General features: G+C 37.1%; 1 protein-coding gene across 1 annotated transcript in view; it reads left to right on the forward strand.

Annotated features, from left to right (window-relative positions):
- POC1B (POC1 centriolar protein B) overlaps positions 1 to 21526 on the forward strand; it is a 55603-nt gene extending 34077 nt beyond the window's left edge. The window contains exons 11-12 of the mRNA XM_086471226.1: positions 20017 to 20199; positions 21428 to 21526. Coding sequence (XP_086327352.1) covers positions 20017 to 20199; positions 21428 to 21526 — 282 coding nt within the window. The remainder of the gene's footprint in view (positions 1 to 20016; positions 20200 to 21427) is intronic.
- The last annotated feature ends 4220 nt before the right edge of the window (positions 21527 to 25746 follow it).

Genomic DNA, 25746 nt, shown 5'->3' on the forward strand with positions numbered 1-25746 from the left:
ACTGAGTTTGGAAATAAGCAGTTAGTAGAACAGGGAAACATATTAGTGCTGCCACTGCAGAAAAAGCCAGTAAGATACGACACTGAATTCACTGATACTGGACTAGGCGTGGACTAGCTGCTGGTGACCTGTCCTGTAAGAGTGTCACAGAACATAGGGAGAGAGCTTGAGTTACAGTAGGACAGGAAGCTCAGGAGAGGGATCTAACAGGAAAAAAAATCTACGCCCCCCCTCAAATGATCAAGCTTCAATATTTAGTTTCTTCACCTGGCATTTTGTTTAATTATGTTGCCTTTGCCCACAGTGACACTATTAACAGATGCTGTTGCTGGACTATAGGTACCGATTTGTAAGGTAAATGGCTTGCTGTAGATGACTTCTAGAACTGGCGGTGTTTTACTTTGTATAGGGTCTTACTCATGGCAACAGTGCAATGCTTCAGGAATGCTTTTCGAGTTGATCCATGTCTGTATATTGTTCCTTTAGCAAATCAGCACATTTCTGGGAACTAGAGGGATGGAAGTTCCAGGTATTATTTCTGTTTGAACTTCCTGAGGTACTGTACGTGTATGCTCTGACCTTGTCTGCCCAAGCAGTGTTTTCCCTGGCTTTGGCTGGGAATCGAAGCTGTATTCACAGTTCTCGCAGCTGATTCTGTGGCATGCAGAAAATGCCCGACAGCTATCAGCCCACACATCCAATAACAACTGGTTCCTTCCTCTTCCTGGGGAAGAGTAACATCCTCTGAGAAGAAGCGTCCCCTGAGGAATGCAGGAACAGCAGCAAGCCTTTCACACAGGAAATTACTACTATAGCACTTGTAGAAAAGTGTTTCTGTCACTTGGATTGTCAGTCTGTAATGAGCTTCCTGCTGACCTAGATGATGATTTACTACTGATCTAAATGCCATTTGTGAGTCATTTAGCTTAATGGAGTTAATGAAGTTAGCATTCAGTAGCTCTGTTACTCTGTAAACACCTGTTTTAATTTTTCCTCATGCAGTAGCACAAGTTAAGTTTTGAACAACTTAGTATTCACGGGACTTTAATAACTCTGAGATCACACATTTTGTGGGGCTGAGAAACAAGGGAATGTTTAGGTTAGTTCACAGTGTGTGACTCTTAGAGGTTGCAAGATTTTATTTTTGTTTATCTTAAGTTGGATAATAAAGCTGAGCTACAGATCAAGAAAACAAGATGCTAAAGCTAAAATACTGCCCTTGAATTACCCTTTGTTCTTAAATACTACTGGAGTCTAAGTATAGCACAGCATGCTTGCAACTGTGTGGTAGAACCTTGAATATGAAATTAAATATATATATATATATAACAAATATGTTATTTCAAATGGTTAATGCAAGTTTATTACAAAAGCAAACACTTTAATACTGTTTAAATCTTTTCTTATTTTTCCTAAATGATAGTGCTTGAACAAGTGCTAGCAAATTCTATTTATCACTTAGATTACAGTGTTATCTAAACCCAGAGGGTGCTTTGTGCCTGAAAGCTTGGCTGACTGTTTTCCATCTATATCTGTTGTTCTCATACAACACATCTCTCTTGCAAACCTTGCTGCATTACTATCGAGTATGCTGGAAGAGATGTAGTTACTGGCTTCGTGTGACATAATGCAAACACTGAGTCAGATCCAAAAATTACATAGGTTGCTTAAAACAAGACTGAGAGACTGAGACTTTTCAACTAAAATTCAGCACCAAGGGCAAAAATGTTCCTTGATCAGATAGGTGTTTGATATAGAAAAACGTTGAAAGCGTCTTGGTTTGTATCTTCCACCAAAGTAGTTTTGGGGTCAGAAATTAGGTAGGACAATGCTAAAGGATGATTTCACAGTCATTTTAACTTAGTGCCTGTTTTTGTCTGGTTAATTCCACCCAAGTCAATTCTCTGATCTGCTCAGCTATCCAAATGCTAATACCAGCACAAAGGAAATAATGAGAAAAAATTACGTGGAGATTAAGTAGGAGATTAGTGCTGGCTGCAACCTGAGGTTGACCAATGTCCATGGAGCCATGTATCCAGTGTGGTTGAGCTGTGACATATACAAGTGTGTTACACACATGACACATCGAAACATCATCTTTCTGAAGATGCAATGGAAAAATACAAGCAAAGGAGGTGGTAGTAATGGATTCCTTTTGTTCAGGCAGTAGGTGTGTTGGATTCAGCTATTTTTTCAGCCTGAAAGGGTTCAAGCTTGCTTTCTTCTGTCTGCATGGCTGGAACCCAAACAGCAGGTAACCGAAGCAGACGCTGAATGGAGGCATCTCCATACTTCTTGCTTGAATTTGAAGCACTGTAAAGTAAAAGCTGAAAGTATATGGTATCAGAGGAAAGCAAGTGAGAAGCAGTCCATGGTTAGTGATTAGGGTGTTCTGGAAGAAAAACACTGGATTCCATTGCTCTTACACATTTGGCATTGAATAGCATTGGGGAAAAAAAAAAAAAAAAGAAAACAATAGGAGCTGTGTGACTGACACCACAAGTGGAGATACATGGCATCACTGTTCTGAAAAGCTGTACCTTTTCTTTTTTCTTTTTGTATTGCCTCACTTTATGTTAGTTTGGTTGTACCAGCTTGAGTTGGTGTGAGGGAGAGAGGGATAGACAGATGCTGTCCTCTGACATGTTCTACGTGTGTGGAGATTGTACCTCCTGAATGCCAAGATGTCCGTTCCAGACAGCACATCTGATACCTGAAGCATAGGCATTGCAATGCAACTCCCAGTTGACTACTGCGGTATTTTTATTACAGAGGAAGACCCCTTTCTTGACATAGAGATTTAAGAGAATTAATTATTTTATCCTTAACCTGTTCTTAGATAAACCAGTATCAAATGTTCCTCACTGAAAAGATTACCCTTCTAACTCATGAATCATTCCTGTAGGTGTTTCCTCATTTCTGATGCATCTCTTAGGACAGGAATTCTGTGTCCACGCTTCCAATTTTTACCAGTGTATTATAACAGTACAATACTACCACTTGCTTAGTACTTTTGGCTGGTTATAACTACGTCTAAGAAGTTACTTTAATTCTTCACTTAATAACCTTATCACATCAAAGTTTTATCATTTCACTCCGTTACATATTATGTTATCGTAATTGTTTTCAACGCCTCTTTCTAGAGTGTATTACTCTAGAGTGTCTTCATCTGTGAGATTTTATGTCTGTACCTAAGGTTGCATTTGGACAGCTGAATGAAGTCAGACTGCCAGGTAACCCTGACTATTTTAGTAGGTTTCCAGTGGCCTTTTTGTGTTGTCTGTAAACGTGATCTTCCAGATCACTGGTAAGTTTTGCATGGGACTGAAACAAGAACAGATTTTCAGTGGAATCACTAAACTCAGCATAATTCTGTAGTAAACTTGTGATTTAACTGTTTTTGAAGAAATACTAGCTAGATAATTGACTTCATACTGCATTACAACCTAAAATGTGTTAATTAAAATTGTAGCATGCATAATATGGATTTTAAAAAAAAAAGTACTTTTATCAGGAATAGTTCGACTGAACATCTCACTAGAGAGGTCTTCATTTTGACAGATCATTTCTTTTCTTTCTTATACCATATTGATTTTCTTGACATTATGCCTTAAATCTTTGCTATATATGTCCTAAATCAACTTTTCAGTGTTTTTCACTGACACAATTCTCAAGCTGACTGTGACCTGTGACCACACAGTTATCCTGTTTATCCTTTCTAACTACTGATGGAATGTCAGCTTCCCCACTCCCCTGGTATTTCTCCATTATTCCAGGATATATTAAAAATCAGTATCGTTACCTTACTTGTAAAGCTATTTCAAAACCATTGAGTTCAAACTATGTAACCCAGGATTTAAAAATATTTACGTACAATATAAATCGTTTAACAGTCTTTTTTCTATGGTTGGAATAGAAAGTATTTTGCCAGAAATACAATTACAGTATTTATTACCTTCTGAAATGGAAGATAAAAATACTTCATTAACCACTTTAAAAAAATTTCTGCGTCACTCTCTAACACTTCTAGCTAATAAGTATGCCATTGCTAGGACTTCTTTTTTTCCTGATATTTGTAAAGTACAAACAATCCTTGAGTGACAGAAAGTATGTAGTCTAGCTTCCTACAAATCTGTGTGTCATAGCTGACTGTAAGGTTTTATTTGAAGCTTTTCCCTTGCTTTGAGGTAAATTATAAGTTCTGTTTCTCTCATATGCATTCTCTGGTCTTCAATAATGTGTAAACTTATGCCAAAGCCTTACTCACAGTGGGAGTACTTACTGATTTATCTTCTTTAGCTGGCAATCTATTCTCAGGAAACTTACATGAAATCAGCTCCCTCTAGGATATCTCTTTCTCCATCAGACCCTATTAAATCTCCCAAAATTTCAAAACTTAAGTGAAGTGTGGGGACAAGCGTACAGAAATGATAGTGTTAGCATTGTTTCCTTAGGGAAGTGGGCTAAAATGTGCCTTTTATAGGTCCTGATTCTAATGGCTGAGTTTTTGCTCAGGCCTTCAAGTGTCCTGATCAGCCGTGTTTCATCACTTCTAATTTGTGGTCATTTGTATTATTCTGCCTTTTACAGTTGTAAAACGCAACTTTATCTGGGAAGGCTCTAAATCCCCAACAGGAATTTGGCATTTAGGACCGGAATGCCAGCTGCTGATCTGGGATTATAGTGCCAACTGCTTTCCTTTTTATTGTCGTTTTGACATCAAGGATGAGTGCGGCACATGGTGGGGATATACCTTCTTCCATGTGCCGCAGAGTGTGGGATCTCCACGTCTTGACTAGACCACTCCCTGTTATAAGCGATGTTGTACAATTGACTGTACGTTGTTTAGCTCTTCTATGAAGTTGCAAGCACACAGTCAGCCTTAATCAAATGAAATTCATAAAGGGGACATAACACTATGATACTCTGTTTTACATGCCTTTTAGCATAGTTGTGTTTATGTTTCTTATCTATACCCCAGTGGATAGTATTTAATGCAGTTTTTCAATAATGCTAATTTAGGGAAGTATTTATATATTATTTACATCTTACATATATCTTCCTTTCAATTCAGCTATATCCCTAATCCAACTCTAACCCGTACAAACAAACTATTTAGAAAAACGTGCTTTACTTTGAAAGAAAGTGCCACGTGGCCATGAGCACAAGGGCGCACAAGCACATTTCAGAATCTGAGCTGCTGTTCTTAGCAGGAGTATCTTGTATTTAAGTGTTACATGCTTAACTTGATTGGTCTCTACAAAAGTTTTGTGTTAATGTTGACCATTATTATAAGTTATTTTCCGTAAGACACAGGGACATAGATGACACAGCGTGCCAGTGATGCTGTGCTTTCATTAGGGAATGGCAAACGATACATCCTCTTGCACCTTGTATGGACACAGTTCCATAAATTCTTGGTATTATCAGGCTACTGATGGTGATACTAAGTAACCAAAGCAATCTTCCTTTCAGAAGTTTTAACAAACCAGAATGTTAGTACAAATAAGGCAGGTTTTTTTCTAAATACAGAAGAGTTTTAGAGAGACTGCAACTTAGTCATCATCACAAAGCAAGAGGGCTTTAATTTGAATCCATGGTGATTCTTTAGAAAATTTCTGTCCTGTTGCTTGGTAAAGCATCAGACCTCAATGCCAAAGAAATGGCAAGCAGGAATAGAATAAAAGTTTCTGGTTTCTCTTTGTTCTGCTCTAACCAGAGGACCAGATTTTCAGAACAGGCTCCTTGTAGTTTATTGAGATATAGTGGTTGAGCAAGTTCTGCCCTTCTGCTTCAGCTCCAAGTTCTACACATACTGTGGCTTTCAGTCCTGCTTGTGGAACATACTGATACTTCTATTTTGGCTGCAAGTGTGATTAGTCATGTTAAAAGGATGTTCCTTTGCACCAAAAGAAACAGTTGATGGTGTAGATTCATTCATTTTTTTGTCACGACTTTGATACAGCATTCGTAGAAGAATATACTGAATTGTGTAGACCTATATGAATACTGTTTTAGACTGTGATGGTTCTGATCTGGATGTCACTAGTACAAATATAATTCCAAGACACTTTTTGTACACTAGAGCAATAGGAAGGTGAGCAAGTTAATGCTTTAGTATATATACTTGTGTTGTCATATTTTTTCCCATTTTGAATGCATGGAGAATACTAATGTTAATTGATGTTTTAAGTTTGGCTGTTCAAAACAAACAAAAAACCCCAAACACACCACAAGTACTAGTAATGTAGCAGCAAACAATTAAATATGGAATGTGTGCAAAAGAATTGCATGGGTGTTTAACAAATGAATTTAAATCTGGAGGATCTATGAATAAACTAATACACTGTCACCAGTGGAATTTAATATTTATATTCTTTGTTTAGCGTTTTCCATTTGTTTTGCTAATATATAGATTTACACACAGTTATATTTGCACGTTACAGGGGACAGAGCTGTAGTTTATTTCTATTCTAAGGTAATAAGAGTTTGTAAGGGGTTTTATATAAAAGTGTGTGTGTATGCATATATAGGGAATAGATCCATGTATATATATATACACATAGAAATATGTTACATATATACTTTTATATATGCATTTTTATATATATATCCTTATATTGTAAGGAAATATTTCTTTGTATGTATTTTTTTAGTGCCCTATGTGATGCTATGCTATTTTGGGGGGAAAAAATTAATAAATTATGTATTATTTTCTACTTATATACATTCAATGAAGAGATGTGCCAATCCACAGTGAGCCTGTTCTTCAGAACCTCTTCTGGAACACGAAGCTGTGAATTGTCGTGGACACTAGACCACGTTTCTTCTGTTCTGCTGTGTTCACCAACTGCCCCTCTGCAGTTTGGTGGCAAAAGAATCCTGTTAAGAATCATGAGGCAGAGCTTCCTGAAGTTGTTGTCCTCGTAGCATTTTGCTGCTGAGAGAGGCAGGAGTTTGTACTAGGTTCTGGAGCACCTCTCCTATAAGGACAGGCTGAGAAAGTTGGGGTTGTTCATCCTGGAGAAGAGAAGGCTCCGGGGAGACCTTCTAGCAGCCTTCCAGTACTTAAAGGGGGCCTACAGGAAAGGTGGGGACAGACTTTTTGGCACGGCCTGTTGCGATAGGACGAGGAATGACGATTTTAAACTAAAAGGGGTTAGATTTAGCCTAGATGTAAGGAAGAAATTTTTTATAATGAGGGTAGTGAAACACTGATTCAGGCTGCCCAGAGAGGTGGTAGAAGCCCTGTCTCTGGAAACATTCAAGGTGAGGTTGGATGGGGCTCTGAGCAACCTGATCTAGTTGAAGATGTCCCTGCTCACTGCAGGGGGGTTGGACTAGATGACCTTTAAAGGTCTCTTCCAGCCCAAACTGTTCTATGATTCTATTATTCTTTTCTCCCTGCCCCAGCTTCACCCTTTTCTTTTGGGTTGGCAGGGAGGAAAAGCTGACTGCAAAGTAGCCAGCTGTGTCATATCACTAATAGTATGAATCAGGATCTTAATTGATAAAACATTCTCACACAAAGAACTAAGGAAAAAGGGGGCTTTCTTCCAGCATCATTTGCAGAAAAGGAGAACAAACCCCTAAATTTTAGCTGACTACTTCTGTTATTTATTTATCCATATTTATTTTAACAAAAGTCAACAGGATTGTGGATGTGACCATTGTGATATTAAGAGCATCTTTTGAGGCAGAAGTGGGAAGTTTTATGCTTTTACTTGGCTAGAACATAATCTGTGTGAGATAAGTTTTGTCTGTATTTATGCTTTTTAAAATTAAAATAGTCATAAAATAATTTCAACATGGGAGATGTTGTCAGTTCCAAAATAAGAGATTGCTCAATGAGAATGGTATAGATGAAAACTCCCTTCTCATACCTGAGGACCAGATTCAGTCATCAAGACATCTTCTATGTCTTCATATTTCCTGTGAAATTCAAGAATAACAAATGTTCTTGGAATTGTAACACAGTCAGCCACCATCCCAACCCTTCCCCCTGCCCTGACCACCCAAAGTCAGTCAGAGTGGTGTTGCCATTTAACCCATGCTGACAGTTAGTCACCTCCAATGATTTGTTAATTTTTTGTCACTTTAGGTAGGAAGAAATTGGCTAAAGCACAAATACCAAGTGTCGAATAGGGAGAAGATAAATCTTTAGAGGCTGATAACTAATGAATTGCTTGAGCAATGAAACCCACTCTTTTGGCTTATCGCAGCTATATTTTTTTTCTTTTTAAATTGAATTCTGATTTTAATGAACTGGCAGAACTGCAGAACATATTCTTAAATCAGTAAGGTGTTTATTTTGGTTTCCTCAAAGTTCCAACTGTCACAGCCCAACAGTGTGAGAAAATTATGAAGCATTTCAAAATAAAGCTATTATTGGCAACCTTAATGCTTTAACTAATTTTTATCGCTGAATTCTTTTTTTAATACAGCCGAGCAGAACCTATCTACCTACCAATCTTATGTGCCAACACATTTAGCATTTTAATTGGTGCTGAACATTGTGTGTATTTTGACAGAAGTTTGTAATAGAACACTAATTAAAATAAATGATTTTTCAAGAGGCATGTCAGACCACTCCAAAGTTAACATTTCTTGAATATTTGTATGCAATTCTCAAATTTCTCAGTTTCTGCGGTTCCCTAATTTGATTCCTTTCCCAGTAAATTGTAAAACTCAATTGAGTTAAGTACAAAGTTATGCTACTGCTGCTAAAGCAATTTTTGAAAATCCCACCTCTGAACTAAGCTCAGCAACACTGAGTATTGTTTTCACCTGGACAAATTGGACAGCTTGTCCAAACCTTCAGCGTATTACTGATGCTAAGCACTGAAATAGCTCAGTGTAGACTTCTGCTTCTTTCTCCAGGTATTAAATGAAACCTATCAAAAGCACATAAATTTGACTTTTCAAGGAAAATTTTGAAGCTTTCTTTTATCCTTATGGGAGTTTTCTGTGACACTGTTTCTAAAGTATTTGATGTCCTCGTCAAACCTTTCTTCATCGTCCATTATAAGTGTGACGTTCTATTAACAAAAGCCTCGATCAAATGCTGAGGAACAGTGTTCCTCTATTATATAATAAAATATTTTTTTCTGGCTGTAGTCAGGAGATTTCAGTTCCAAGCTGTGAAATGTTGGACATCTTCCCCACCCCCCTCCCCAAATAGTAGCATCTGGCTCTTCAGCAAAGTCTTCAAGCAATTGTGCTGGCTCTGCTGGATTTAACTTCAGACTCTACTATGCTGGATTGCTAACTTAGTTTCTAATGCTTTATACTCCTTGATATTTTCTTGTAAGTGATTGGAATTGGAGGAGATTGTTTGCTCCGTGGAAGAGCAAAAAACCAATGGTATTGTTGATATCCACCTGGTCAAGTGCTATACCCTCCTGCTGTTACCACTGCTCTGAAGGGAAGTCAACATTGCCAGATCTCAGCTAACAAGAGAAGATTTCTCTGTGAAATCTGTGTGTGCACACCTTGCAACTCCTAGCGTCCCCTAACAGGAGGCAAGCTAGGTTTGTCTATGCAACAAGGTTTTGTTGACACAAGGTCAAGATTAGGCAATAAACAAATTTAAACACAATAAACCAAGAAAAAAAAACAGTAAAAATACTTCCTTCCTCTCTTATTTGGTACTTTGGTGACTGCATCTGGACCCCTCTGTCCCCTGGTCTCCCCAGTCCAGGAAGGACACTGATGTGTGGGGTGGGGGCCCAGGGCCTTTGAGAGGGACCAGGGCACATGGCACACAAGGGCAGGGTGAAGGAGCCGATGCTGGTCATGAGGGTGGTGAGGCACTGGAACTGGTTGCCCAGAGAAGTTGTGGATGCCCCATTGCTGGAGGTGTTCAAGGCTGGATTGGATGGGGCTTTGAGCAATCTTGTCTAGCTAAAGATGTCCCTGCCTATGGCAGGTCAGCTGGACTAGGTGATCTTCAAACGTCCCTTCCAGCCCAAACCATTCTGTGAATCATGTTGGTATGAAGTACCAAAAAATAAAAGAAATTCATACCGTAGCGCTGACACTGTTACCCTGACAAAAACCATTGGTACAGGTGCAGCTCTGCCAACAGAAAGGAGTTTCTGTTGTCTTTGCCTATAACTTTGAAAGAAGGTTGGGTGTAGATATGTATGAGTATATGAGCATGTACTTCTGTGTGGGCTGTCAAGAAGATCTTATGTGCTCCTATAGCAGGAGTCTCTGCTAATGTAATATGTGTCTGTGCACGAAGGGAGGCTCTGCAGCAGACAGCTTCTACAGTGGTTCTCCGGTGCGGCAGCCTCCCACCCTTGTGAAGCAGCAGATCCCTGGTCTGTGGAGATGGGAGCACAGGGACTGCAGCTCTTCTCAGCTTTCTGCAGGATTTAGGAGGAGGCTGCTCACTGGAAAGTCCTTCAGTCTTTCTCCTTGTCCTGGCAGAGTCTGTCTTTTCATGATTTTGTCTTCAGTATTTTTTTTTCCATTCTTATTGAGAGGTGGGGTTTAAAACAGAAGTGTGTTCCTTTAGCTCTTCTCATTTGCATACAGTCTAACTTGATCAAAATTAGTTTTGTCCCAAAAGGTTGAGCATAAGAGATGCTTATCTAAGAGAAATTGTAAAGAATATGATTTAGTTTGAAAAATTAAACTTAAGAAAAATGGCTTTGGTTTGATTTTCCTAGGAGTAAACATGCCTTCAAGAAGGAGGAATTCCTTTAGGTTTGCTGAACGATCTCTCTTCACTGTAAATTCGTTTTGAACGATACCAATGAATATACTAGGTGGCTTTGCCAGCCATTTGAATGAGACAGATGAAGTGCTAGCTGTTATATATATTTTAAGACTGCACAATAAATCATACTGTTACCAGCTGTTGTTTCTTTGTAAGGTTCAGTTAGACTTATTTAGCTAGCTATGGGTCTAAAGCAGAGACTTTCAGTCAGTTTCTTAAGTAGGGGGAAGAGGACAGAAAGAAGTCACGAGCAGGCAATCCAGAAGAACGGCTGTCATTTCTCAGAGTAGATGTGTTCTTGGTGAGGATGTTGTGCTCTCACTCATACTCTGAGGTAACCCTGCCTCCATCCCTCCATGTTTTTGATGCCCTCTGTGAACTTCCACAGTCTGCAACTTGGGGTATAGGCAGTTTGCCCACATGCTAGGGAAGTCCTAGGGGTTTTAGTTCTGTTTTTATTTATTAACATTTGTTGTATCAAATATAGTGGAATATTCCATTTATAGTATTAGAAAGGAGGCTTTGTCCATATAGGGTTATTCATTTGCTGTCATTATTTCATTTCTAGTATCTATTTCATTATGTTTCCAGTTTCTGTTACAAGTATTCCTCCTGCCCTAGTATGGATAAGAAGTTCAAGCAGAGTATGTGATATAATTTTTATTAGGACTCTATATGGGTAAAAAGAAGTCATCGCTTGAAGCTTTAACATTGATTTTAGCTATAAGATGTTCCCTTGGATGTGCACAGATGCAGTCCAAAGTAATTTGCTTAAATTATAATTGGCTATTTCATAACTGTCAATAGTGAGAACATTTCTATGGTTTCATGTTATCTGCCCTCAGCTTTACAAATCTTCTTGTTGAAGCTGAAGGTATACAGAAGGTCATTTGTTACCTTCCTTTACCTTTATTCCATAGGGTACATATTGTTATTTTTAGTGCCCGTGGTGCAAGTGTTTTTATAATTTATGAAAGTGTTTGAAAATGGTCTTCCTGAACTGTTATATTTAGAATTGACTTCCTGGCAGGGAAATTCTCACCTTTGGAAAATGAACCTCTAATGATTTCTGTATAGTTTGTGTGGGATGTTCATGACTTTTTTTATTTATTAACTTTTCAGCAGTATTGCTTATTTGGCGGGGGGAAATCCTCAGTTTTCTCTAAATACTTAAAATGTAGTGGCTGATTAGAACATGTTTGAGAGGGCTGTGGGTTTTCTTCTTCCTTTGCAAGGTGTATAGTTACTGTGTTTAGGTACTGCATTTCATGTTAAGAGTTAGGTTTATCTAAATCCAGTGGAAACAAAGCACAGCTATTTGTTTTTTGTGGATCCATTTACTGAATCAGACTCCAGCTTCAGAGAGAACTATTGATGGTAGAAATTAACATCAATGAGCAAACTCAAAAAACTTTTTTCAGAAATATTGTTTGCTCCTAACTGGATGCACTCATTTGCAGGCTTCTGTGAGGTTTTTTATTGGGGAAATATAATTAATTTTTATATTTCTTGGAGAAAACAAAGCTTATTTTTGATTCTTTTTCTGTGTTCTCTTGACATGAATAGAATATGGAGAAAACTTTTTGTTCTGTGCTAGATTTTGTACATGTGGAAATGCAAAATACTCAGTGCATTGAATGTGTACTCATTTACAGTGTTTTCTCAGACCATCAGGAGCAATCTGAGAAAAAGCTGACGTAACAAAACCACATAGCCAGTTTTTCATTGTATGTGTGAAAGAACACTTGTAAAGTATGATAGAATTTCTTTACATAAACTTATCTGTTCAGGATATCTTGAGACGTGCCTGTGAACAGAAGAGTTTATTATTTCATGCCGTCACAGCAATGCTAAATTTAACATAGCTGTAATCCTGAGAGAAATAAATAAATCTGATTAATCAGACCGTAGCTGTAAGTGCATCAGGATTTCAGTTAATTTTGTACTGGTATATAAAAAAAAAAAAAAACAAACCAAAACAAGAACACAACCAAAATGTGAACAAATTAGCAACTAGATTTCATTGTACTGTACGGGCCTCATGAACTCTATAAACTCAGTTAGCTTCAGGCTGAATTTGTTGTTTTCAAGACTTCAGAAAGTGCTATTCCATTTTAGGTGAAAATGCCTGTTTTGCTAAGGAATACAGTCTGATTGTCTTGGTTTGTCAGCTGTGAGTTTGTATTCTGATACCACTACTTGTGGTCAGGTTCTAAATTGAAGGATGTGATACCTTCAGTAATGATACCTGTGCCAGAGAGGAGGAGACCGAATATTTCCTTGTCAGACTGGATGACGTGCACTTACATTAAATGCCTTCCATTTTTAAGAGCTAGAGAAGACTGTGTAAGAAGCCATGAAAGACTTTGAATTGAGTTTGAAATTCTGTGTTACAAGTTGTTCTGAAAGATGTCTGCTCAAGCTAGAAATGCTTGGTAGAACTTTGTTTTGGATACCCTGCATAGTTTATCTGTATTTTGCTGCTCAAATGCAAAACTTCGGTTAAAGTTTGCAAATAAATTATACCAGAACTACCTCATCAGATAGCAAGGGGCAGAAAGCTGCAGTGTGGCACATGGCAGGTTTTTGCTGTGCTGATTCATGTGCGTGCGAGGAGAGGAAATGAAGAGTGCTGTCGTCAGCTGAAACTACAGGGAAGTTTTCTGCAGTAGAAACTGATAAAACAGATTGTGATTTAACATACTCAGTGTTAGTCTGATAGATCAGAGAGCTCTGTTTTCTGTGGATCACTTATTGACTGAAAAAAATTATTTCAAAGCAATAGACGCAATCTGTGAATAATTATGGCCTAAGAAAAAAACAGAGGAAAAAACCCATCTCCCAAACGGTTCAATTTAGCATCTCCACAGTGAACCATTTTTGTTTGAGGGTAGGTTCACAAGATGGAGGAAAAAGCAGTGATAATGATAGTACTGTTACTTCTCCTGAGAAACTTGCCGTGATTTCAAGTAACCAAAAAACACAGAAAATCAAGGTCTGATAAGGTGGGAGACTACTCTGTTATGCCTTTGCTCTTTGGTCTGTTTGAGCTTAATGCGCTACTTATGACTAAGTGTTTGTAGTTGTTTTAATCACAGTATCAGAAATGTTTTAGTATTAGTAGGCAAATGTACCATGTGTTCAAAATTTAAAGGATTATTTTTAAGAAGCAGACCATGCCAATTTTTGTGATTCATTAGGAAGCTTACCAATGTCACTTTTTCATATAAGCCCATCTTAATTATAATTGCATTAAGACATTCATTTGGAAGCTGTTGTCTGTATTTTTTGAATTCGAAGGTCTTAGAAGATTGAAGACCAATGATTTTCAGTTGAGTGACAGAGACTTGTATTTTTTCATATTTTGTTCCTTGAGGGATTTTTTTTTTCTCTATAAATAAAACTGCTCAGGCATCTTTATATATGGATGCATTTTACTCAGATTCTATTCTTATACATCAGGAAGTGAAAGGAGACTGGGACGCAGTGTTTGTTTCTATCTGATCTGTGAACGTTTCATGGGAAAACATTTGGGAATAGGTAGGGGTGATAAGGTTATGTGTAACCGATTTTTCACAAACTGGTTAAGTAACACCCACAGAGTTTTGGCTATTTTGCTTGACAGAAAACAAAGATAAGCAATTATGGTTTGCTGTTTGTGACATCATTTATAAGCTAAATTTAATTTTCTGCCGAACATCCGCTTGGCAATGTCATGGTAATAACTTCCTATTGATTAATTACCTCTGTTCCTTCTCCTCCTTATTTGTAACTTGCATGAAGTTGCCCAAATGTGAGTCCATTTTATTACTAACAGGCTGTGAATGGAAACACTGTACACATTTTAATTTTCTTTCTAGCTTTGCTCAGAAGTAACAATTTAAAATTGATTGCCTTATTCAAATTTATTTCTCAAAATAAGCTATAGCTCTGAAGTCTTTCAGAATAGTTTGGTTTATTGAATTATGAGGCATTTCTACTACATTGCTGGCAACATATAGAATCGTTGTTTATGAATTGATAGTATTTAAAGTACTTTAGAAAGGGGCTAATTTGAAGGAAACAGAACATCTAGTTCTTGAAACACTTTCTGTAAAATAGGCTGTTGGGTAGAAAATGTTTCTTTAAAAAGATTTTTTTTTATAAAAGATTATGCTAAATGAAAGTGGTGGACGTGAACTGTTCGGTATCCAAAAGTAAAGGAAATGTACTGAGACTACTGTCACTCTTTTATAACAAGGTTTTGATGTTTGAGTGATGCATTAGTTTTCAGCAGTTTTGGACCTTTTGCTGGAGGAGATTGTAAACCTAGATACTAAAAATGTTTAAAATATAAAGCAGGCACCTCGAAGGATATAGCAGCATACTTGACGTCTGACAATGTTCAAAAATCTCTACAAATTTCCTGAATATGATAACAATAACAACCATTTTGGCACAACTTATCTAAGTTGAGAATTTGAAACTGTCTCATTTCGTTTCTCTCTTACTAATTTTGAAAGTTCAATTATTCACTTATCTGTATTTGAGCCTTTCAGATTTAACAAACATTGAGACCTTTGCCTTATTGATATAAGCACTTCCATGTCGCATTGTCCCTATACATCTTTGAGTATATAACAGAAGAATCTCAATTTCCTGCTTAACCCACTAAAATACAAGAAGACTTTTCCAGTACTCTGACTTGGCAATGGTGGTGGCAATTTACTGATCTACAAAGCATTTTTCACAGCCTATTTGTCTGATACATTGATTTTTGGATCAATTTTACTGTAAAAAAAAGTTTAGTGAGATTTTTTAGTAGCTTAGCATTTGCTCTGTTTACCTGAATTGACAGCTTTCCTCCTTGGGTTGGAAGAATCTATTTAAGTTGGCTGTAATAGCAAAATTTGTAATCACTTTGTGGGAGCTTAAATGGAAATCTCTATTTTCAGTCTGAAGTACAGCAGTCTTATTTGAAAAGACACTGAGAAACACCAACCTCAGAGTAGAACTGTTTTTAGGAGAACTTGTCAGTGTTTAATAACCTCAGATTGTTTTCCTCTCCTGCTCCTTTAATTTAAAGTAATTTTAAATCCTAATACTTCAAATCACAGACAGCAAATTTTTAATTTGAATGCCATTGAATGTTAAATCTATTTTTTATTATTTTTAAGTACTTGAGAATTAATAGGTTATCCTTAGGACACTGAACTTGCAAAGCAGCATGCCTTTAAGCAAAGTCAGACAGTGTCAGTGGAAGTTTGCAGGTACATCTGTTTTGGCTGTGTTATTTAATTACTTGTAACAAAGGGCAAGAAGATGAATGTACTTCTCAAGACATTAATACAAATAGCTTTGTTAACATCAGACAAACTAGGCCAGGTTTCTTTCCAATGAGCTTTTTGATATTGGTGTCTGGGAAGATGTGGGTTCCATCCTGGGTCTTTCTCGCGCTTCTGGAACTCACATCCTTACTCCCCTTCAGAGCTAAGGAGTGTGAACTTGTAGAGCTGAGTTAACCTCAGGTAGGAAACTCTGGCAAATGATTTCCTGAAGTTTCCAGGAACTTAATTAAGTCTGAGACCCCTACCTCTTCATTAGGTTTGATTAAAATCAGCAAAAGGTGCCAAAATTTTCAGAGGACACATAGAGGTGTCTACAAAGAATAATTGCATAAGCTTCACAAATTGTTGCTGCACCAACTGGCTGTTTTTCACTGACACTTTTAACTTCCCTTATCAACTGCCTGTGTTTCATAAGGCATGTGATAACCAGGTGGGTTTACTGCTGCCATGCAGAATATATAATGCTTGAGTTCTACCTATCTTTCCTGCAACGTGTCCCATCTACCCTGCCTCCAATTTTCCTGAAATTTGTTGCAACTTAATAAGTGAGCCTTCTACCTGTCTGTCAAATTTAGCTAATCCTGGTTGAGGTTTGGAAGCTTCTGGGCAAGCAGTCAAGATTTACAGACAGAAGGAAGGTTTCTGTAGTCTCACTATCTTTCTAAAGAAATCTCACTAAGAAGTCTATTCTAACAGACTCTCCTGTTGAGTTAAATACAAGGATGTTCTTCATAGTATGATTAATTGTAAGGCAGGAATTCTTTAATGTATGGCAATATCTTTTCTTTAACATTCAAATGCCAAACTGGGCTTAATCTTTTCCATGTTGATCAGCATTTGAGACCATGTCCATCTTGTGATTTAGTAAGCATGCCAAAAACCTTCCATTAATCCTGTTTCCCAAGGACCTCAGATATAACTTGGTAAGTCAGAAATAACAAAGTGAACCTGAGCTCTTCTAGGATTGAATTAATAGTATCTCATATAATGAAATCTGCAAAGGGAAGATATGGACAGTCTTAAGATGCAATAATCCTACATACTTCGTGCTCATCTAAAAGTACATGGGACTCATTGTGAGCCAGAATATTCTGAGATATTCAGAACACTCTCTTTTGAGGACTTCTAACACTTTAAAGCAAGGAGCTAAAGCAAAGCAAAATTAAATGGGAAATTCATTTTCTGCCTACCTTGTCCAAAAATCAAACCATTTATATTCTATTTCATTTTGTGCTAACAAGTGACTGCTTCACAATGTACAATTCTTTGGAATAATTTGAAGTTGACATCACAAGATTTTTTCCTATTGAGAAGAAATTGAAATTCATGGTACTGGAAAGAAAGATGTAATTAAACCACCTAGTTAGGAGTAGGGAAGTTCTGGGTTCAAATCCTTTCTCCTGTGGAGTTTTTATTAATTTTGTCCCCTTACATATATAATATAAAGACTCTCATGGGAACAGGACTTACTGCTCCTGACTGGACATCCTAAGCACTGACTTAAAGCTGCTTTCTGTTGACCAGTGGCAAAACTCAAACAGCAGGGCTGGAGAGAGTACTCTCTTCCACAGTTTCATGCTTTTAAAAGGCAGCAGCCTGGCTGACAAAGCATTGTGTCGTAACCCATGATATTAAACAGCCTTAGACTGAGAAGGCCAGTTCTCTGTAGTCCAATGCAAATGTTGTAACCATTAGGACATTCTGTAGAACAGCCTAATGTCTAATGTTTCAAATCTGTAGTTTGATGTCTAGCACGCTTTCATTTTTTGACACAACCCAGTATCAATACAAATCACTGATGGATTTCAGTATTAGTTGCATCAGACATTTATTACTTTACATACTTGGTTCATTTGCATAAATCAGTCACCAAGCGCAGAAAAGAGGGCTGAAAGGGAACTGGAGGTACCTTCTAGTTCATTTATCTGTTTCTTTCATCATAATGAAATCAATGAAAGTGACATATCGCCAAATACCATGGTATTATCAAACCTTGAGAATGGTTCCGTGTGGTTTTGTAGCATTGCAAGTTGAGGTCTGAAGTATATGCATGCATATCTCCCCCTATCCCCGTCACCCCCATGCTCTGCTCATCATGGGTTCTTGCTCAGGGGCTGAGACCTGTCCTTGCAGAACTTCACTGCACAATGGAGCTTTTAACCCCGAGAGGGTGGTGAGACTTTCTTCTTTGCCCTCATCTTCCTAAGATATGAAACCCTTTTACCCCACCACAGTCTCTTCCTTCAGCCATTCCCCTCCCTAGACCCACAGTCTTCTACTGTCTCTGTGTGTGTGCGGCTTTTCGGTTTGCTCTTCTGCTTTCCTAGTCAAAGGAAAAGCCCTTTCAGGTAGATGGTGGACACAACTTGTCTCTTGCTTAGTTGTCTCTCATTGATGTAGACAGCACAACCCCAGCACTTAGGGAAGAAAAGATTTTGGAGAATCAGCAACAGTGAGTCCGGAGAACAGAGCACGTTAGTTGGGCAGGACTGTGCAGGATGCCACTGAAGACACAGGAACAGTGTTGTGGATAAGGCAGCAGTTCCTGATAATATGGATATGATTTAGTGTTAGTTATATTTAAAACCATAACATTATTGTAGTAGTAGCATTTCATCTTCCGCTCTCTGATCCTACCTGATTCAAAGGCAGGGTCAGCTGCACATAAATCATTCTTGACAGAAACTCATCAACATGCCTAGGTAATCTTGTAAAGGTTTGCCACTAATTCTGCCTAGCGATTTACATTCTACAAGATTATTTTATAGACTTAGGAGATTTTTTTTTTAATGGCTAACAATGATTTTAAGGCTCTTTCTTTTGACAATCTCTTCAGCTTTACAACAGAAATATATTCTGAGTACATTCTAAATATTGTGTATTTTAAATACATCAGGTAAGACTAAAATTTCCCCTTTCAGTAGCTAATGGATATTTTCAATAGCTAGTGGATATTTTCATCAGCTTTTGATAAATTCCAGAGAAACAGTTAAATTGTAACCATTTAGAAGTTTTCTTTTGTAAATGTTGTGGATATTGGAAATATAATTAGAGATACTAAAAATTCTACATCAAGTTTGTTTTAGTGTAAAAATAAACTAAAATTATCTGAAGGCATAAGAAGTTTTCAAAGAAATCTCAAAAAGTAATTAATAAAGCAGCTGTTGTTATGAAGGACCTTCTAATGAATTAGTGATGATTTAACCTTTCCTGACTCAAAAGTGCCATTAAGAACTTCAAGACACGAACAAAACCAGAAGTGATGGGGAATGTCATGCTCTCTCACTTACCCTGGAGCAGCATTTATACATTGAAGTTATTTCCCTCTTAACTTTGCATTGTGTGCGTCTTTTCTGTTGTTTTCTCCTCCCATTTTCCAAAGGACTCAATTTCTCAAAAAGTAATGCCACTGAAAAAACAAGTAAAAACTACTTAATTTTCTTTTATTCTGAAAGAAGAGGTTAATTTATAATAAACAAAGGTTTCATACCATGAAGTTGGAAGGAGGCCTTGTGATGATCTCGTCACATATGGATTTTTCATCCATGTGACTGCTGTGAATGAATTCCTTTGTGAAGTAGAGCCATCTTTTTGAAGAAAACTCCAGTCAGCAATAGTATTTATTTGAGCTTTAATTCATGCTCTGGTAGTACAGCATGTAGTTCCTCAATCGTACGTACCTGAAACATGTACATAATGTACATAAAGACTTCTGAGATTTCTCTTACTGCCTCATCCATCACTGCTGAAATTCTCTCTTAGATCAGAATGAATTGAAGTGTTACAAATTGGACTTGGTACAAGAAGCAGAGCTGAAGGCCCTTGCATATGTGCACGTATATGTAAATAGTTTTTTTTTTTAAAAAAATTAAAAGCCAGACTCTTCTGCCTGTCTTCTTGTAAGGTTCCAATTACATGAAGACAAAGGCAACTGAATCTTCAAATGGTGTTTCTGTATTCAAGGATGATGTCAGCAGTGAAGATCTGCAGTATCCCCCTGCTTCAGCCTTGGCAACAAGTTCAAAAAGGAAGTCAGAGAATGAGAGCGAATCAGCTGTGCTTAATGTGGACAAGGAAACAGGCATCTCCCCCTCCCTGGGTAATGCTTTGGAGCACATTGTGGAGCAGCTGGATGTTTTAACTCTAGTAAGTGTGCAATAACAGATAACACTTGCACTGAAAAATAATGCTGTCAATGGGAAAAAAAAAAAAAACAGGAACCATGTTTTCGTAAATCAGAATATTAAAGTCTATGGGCTTATTTTGAATGGTTGTACAGTCAAGTGACCATTTTGGTTTTTTCCTTTCAGCAAATATTGATCGCATGTATTGTGTTTGCTAAAGTGAAAGCTTCCGGCTACATAATCATAAAGGTTATTGTTGTCTTTTTAACTCTGAAGGAAAAGAGTCACTGTTTTTCAGTAGTAAGATCTAGCGTAGATTTGCCAGAAGCCAGTTGTTTAGCAGACATTGTCAGATTCCAGCTTGAACACTCATGCATTTGCAGGGGATGAACAAAATAAATTGGCAATGTACTATTAAATCCCTTTTCAAACTTAGTGTTCAAGGTGTTGGCTTAGGTAGGAATCTAAGCACTGGAATAATTCCTAGTGTCAGTGAAACTACACAAATACTGGTCTCACTCAGTGGCTCCAAGTCCCTTGTTTGCAAGTGCTCAATACTTCGGTTTAGTAATCTAGATTTAGCCAAACTATGCTTTAAGATACTACTCTGCAGTCTGTAATATATTAACATTAAACCAAATCAAAAGGGAGTGGCTAAGGGTTTTTTCCTGCATTCTTTTGCAATATGTATGTTAACTCAAGAAATAAGTTTTGGGAAGTATGGAGTCAAATCATCAGTTGAAAATTACTTGCATAGTAAATTTGATTTAAAAGAAAACTGCCAGCCTGTGTCCAGAAACCTACCTTTTCCGATGAAGGTAATCTCTTGGAGAACGCCTTTTGGTAGTACACAATTATCTCACTTCCTTTTTGGGGGATGCCTTAGAAGTTTCTTTTAGGTTTTTGGAAGACATCATTTGGGATCACCAGTGATGGCTGTTTCTCTATTAAAATATGGATGCAACTTTCTCATAGTATTTCAGAGTAATTTATATATGCACGTATATATTTCTCTCTCAGAGAAAATACATTATGAAAACTATTTTAAACTTTCCAGACAATCTCCACAGATACAAAGCCATTCTTTTTAAAAACAGTTCTAAACAGTGGAATAGCAAAGGAAAAGCCATTTTAGGACATCCTTTCCTGTTCACTTAAAATTATTTTTCTTATGTTACTATGTTGCACGCTTTTATAGTACTGTGTGAGTAATATAAAAACAATTTGAAATCACTGTCCTCTTCATGCAGACTATTTCAATCCTGGAACAACGTCTGACTTTGACTGAAGATAAATTGAAAGAATGCTTAGAAAATCAGCAAAAACTTCAGGGAAGACAGGAAGAATAAAAGATGAAAACGAACTGCATTGATGAATATGTTTCATGTATTCACAAGGAAATAATAAATGTTACTTCACTGGATTTTGCTATATGCAAAAAAAAATCCTCCTTTTCTAACAAGTCAATGTAATAAAAAGTGAAGAAAAAACCCATACAACACATTTTAAACATTGGTAGCAAGCAGATACTCCAGTTATATATTTAATAAAGTGTAGTCCAGCCAAAACTAATATTTTCTAAAATCATTCCTATTGAACGTTACAGGATTCTTATTTCAACCTAATAAGGTCTTTGAATGTGACTAAGCAACAAACTGTTTTTTTAGATGAACAGCAATTATTATGGAAGTGCACTGTTTTTAACTCATGTAAGGATTGTGAAAACAATGCTCTTTGTGCTAAGGCAGCATTACTCAAGCACCTAAATTAAGTAAGACCTAATTAGCCCTAAATCCAAAAATGCCAGAGGTTTTCTTTGTCTCTTACATACTTTCAAATATTTTACCAAAAAATTACTCTCTATCTTCTAAAAATTTTAGTGATAATTGCAAGAAGATATAGTGCAAAAACTTTTAGTTACAAATATGAAAATGAAGTCACTTGAACTTTGAAGCTCTAATTGCACCTGTGTGAATCCAGCTGCAAGACTGATGCAGTCAAGCACTTCTGCTTATCTCACCCCATCAAAATTCATTTTTCATATTTAGAAAAATAAAAACCGTCTTCATGCTTCTGAAGAATATATTTGAACCAAACACAAAATGATGCAAAATGTGTATCATAAATACAAAAGATTCTTTTCCTCCAAGGACTTCCACAGGTGCTGAAGCTTTGCATGCTATGAATGTCCCCCATCAGTTAAGGTATTATGAATGAAGCCATAAATCAGGAAAGACTTTGCAATGTATGATGATTGGGGTTTTATTTTTAATAAAAATGCAATTTTTAGAAAGTCAATTGTAGGTCTTGGTTTTTAATAGAAAACATCTATGCTTCTTTATGTCTACCTATTATTTTTTAAATGGCAGTTGCAGAACACCTGTTGTAAACCCACAGTAGTGGATAGGTAGTCATCTGCAACTTCACATTTTGTATGTTGAAAAATAGGACACTTGAAATGGGGGGAGCATTTTAATCCAATTCTGCCACTGACTGTATATAGATAAAGCCCATTTCCCAGGCTGAACCTCATTAACATCAACAGAGTTCAGCTTAAGTGCAGAAGCTCACTGTGCAAATACTATTGTGGTTTGGAGCCAAAGCAACGAGCGGTCAATTTTTCTTTTATAACCTTCCATTTTCTCTCATAGTAATCACCTTCAGATAGCCAGACATCACCTCACTTGCTTGGCAAACTGAATTTTGACAACAAGTACTACGTATTTTCAGCCCAGTCTTAAGTAGTACCGTTTATCATGAAGAAGCAGTCTCTTATAAGAATTTTAGATGCAACTATTTCTATGCAACATCCTAGGCACGGATTTTTACTGAAGGGATGGTCTTATGTATTCCAATGTAAACAGCCTGACCTTTGATTATGCAATTGTTTATAATGCTATATAACGCATAGTTATGTAAATACGGTCTTTTAGGTCAGATATACTTTGCTTTATGCATTTGCAAATACTCTTGTGGTCTTTGCCTTTTCTCAGCTTCATTAGAAGACACAGGACCATGTAGCTATTAAAAGCCTTTGCTTGTCTCTTGTTTTCTCTGAGCAGACTACATATATATATATATATATGTACATGTTTTATATCTGTAGATTTGTTATTGTTGTTAAGCTTTTCAGGATTATTTATCAACAAGATTTGGGCATTTCTTTTACTTCTGTATTTTTTAATGAAATCTCTGCTGAAATTCTCCTTTCTGCCTTATCACTAATCCTTCTTCCTTTTCAGTACCTATTATCTGGAGCATTTACTACTTAATGCAGTTTATTCCTGTGCTCCGAATCTGGTGAACTAACATAACATTTCCAAATTAAGCTATGTTCTTGTCATTCTGTCAGGTAGTCTGTTGATATTGAAAATCAACATGCAAGACACTTGAGATGTCTGTATAACTAGAGGGGGTTGTTTGAGAAACAGGATGGGGGTATTTTCCTCAAGCTGTGATGGCTCTCCTGAAACACAACCACAACCAGCAAACATGATGTTTCTTTTAAGGAACGTTGATGTGGGCTACTTATCTCGTTCTCTTGATTCATATAATTTCAAATAAATAGGAATAGGAAAACTTCTTTTAAAAGCACCTGAAGAGGCTGGTTAAACTCTCAGAAGCATTTACTCTAGGGTTTGTGCTTTGGCCAATAACTGGTGACTTGGCTAATTTGAATTATCTTATAGAGCTAGAGGACAATGACTGCTGTTTAGCCTTAGTTGTGCTTCTGCATCATGTGAAAAAATAATTGCACAGGTCTTTAAGTTATTCTGAAAAGTATATATCTATTGCAGACGGCAGTGCAGTACTGAAAATCTGTACTTGGTCTAAACAAGGTGAACCACGTACCTGATGCAGTCAAGCTTTCCTCAAGCTAAGTTATCCCTTTGATAGTAAATGTAAATAGGCCACCCTGTTGGAGAAAGCCTGTTTCCAGCCTCCAGGCCAGCTACTGCAAAAATGGCTCAATTACTTATTAAAAAAAATAACACCAACGTCTGAATGACATGCGGTAGATCCCCCAGGTTTGTGAGGGAGAGGGGGAAGGTGGCAGCAGGAATAACCTCGCCTGCCGGCGTCGCTGGGAGACTGTCTCTGGAGGAACCCAACTTCAAATTCTCGAAATGTCAAAGCATTGTGCAGTAGCTCAGCAACTCATCGTACGTGCTTCTGCAGACATTTTGAAAGAAAACTGCTCTTCCAAATTGAAAGAAATGCTGTCAGTTACTACTGTGTCTTAAATTTTATTTGTAATTCCCATCAAAGTTTAGTGGAATTTTAATGGAATTTTTTTCTTGGGCATTACATAAAGCACGATGTTAAGGCAATAAAGGTATTTTTCTCGGCTTTTCATTTTGGATGGCAATATGCATTTCCTTTGGGAGCCTGTTTAGAGGTTCCTAATTATCACTGTGGGGGCAGACACCAAATGGGTCAATGTTGCAGTGTCGGACCTTAAGGCACTTCACTTTTTCTTTTGGTCTGAACATACAGGTTTTCAAATACCAGGGCAAAATCAGACTGAGACATCAGTTTATGCCAGTGATCTATTGTGCTTTATGGACCAACCTGACAGCTCAAACTGTATTCTGGGTTTTCTCTTTTTTATTTTTTCGAGGTTGTTTCATTTTTGGTTTGTTTATTGTTTTTGGGGTTTTTTTAAACACACCACTACATTCTCCAACAATAAAAATCTTCGGTATTTACTTTTTACTACTGCTGACACATTTTTTATAAACTTTCGGTTTTGGAAAAGCAGTTCCTGGAAGTGAATATATCTGAACAACTCCCTCATCTTTGGCGGATTGTTGTTTCCTGCTTTTACATGTGACAATAAGACATAAGAGAATAATTCTTCGTTTTGTTATGATTCTCTTCATGGCAAGAAACTTAAACTGTAGCTTTAAATTTTGATTGAACTAATCTTCTGGCTGGAGAAATTGTGGTAGAATAGGTTCTCCTTGCCATTTTAGGATGGCCTGAACAGGTCCCTGTAGCGTGAGGGGTTCGAGAAATACAACTTCCTGCCTTTATTTATTCATATTTATTTAAATAAATACATCTTATTTATTTAAATAAATAAATACGCTGTACTATTTTTAGGGTAAACTGTTTTGGTTTTTTTTTCTTCCTAAATGACTTATTACTGCGTTGCTGAATTATTTTCATTGCCATATCACAGCACAAAACCACTCTTGAGTTTTCTGTTGAGCGACAGTAGCTGGGACGTGAATGTATTTCCAGGGCCATAGCTTTATGTAACCTGTTTACCTTGTAAGACTTGTAAAAATCAGAAATTCTGCACTCTTTGCCCCAAACAATTAATGAATATGTATGTTCACATTGGATCCAGGAACAGTATGTTTTTGTCAGAGTGCCCCCTCAGGGACTTTTGCACGCTTCGGATGCATAATACAATTGAAGCCGTTTCTTTGTAAGAAAATAGGTTAATGACTTGCCAAAAGGCAGATGTTAATTGGAAAAAGTGCATACAAGTCCTTTTCTTTACAATGTATATGGGTTGCATTTGTTATGACTTGCATCCAAGAACAGGTGCAATTTCAAT

The sequence above is a fragment of the Leptosomus discolor genome, chromosome 1 (genome assembly GCF_034619465.1).
Source record: "Leptosomus discolor isolate bLepDis1 chromosome 1, bLepDis1.hap2, whole genome shotgun sequence".
Classification (NCBI taxonomy): Eukaryota; Metazoa; Chordata; class Aves; order Leptosomiformes; family Leptosomidae; genus Leptosomus; species Leptosomus discolor.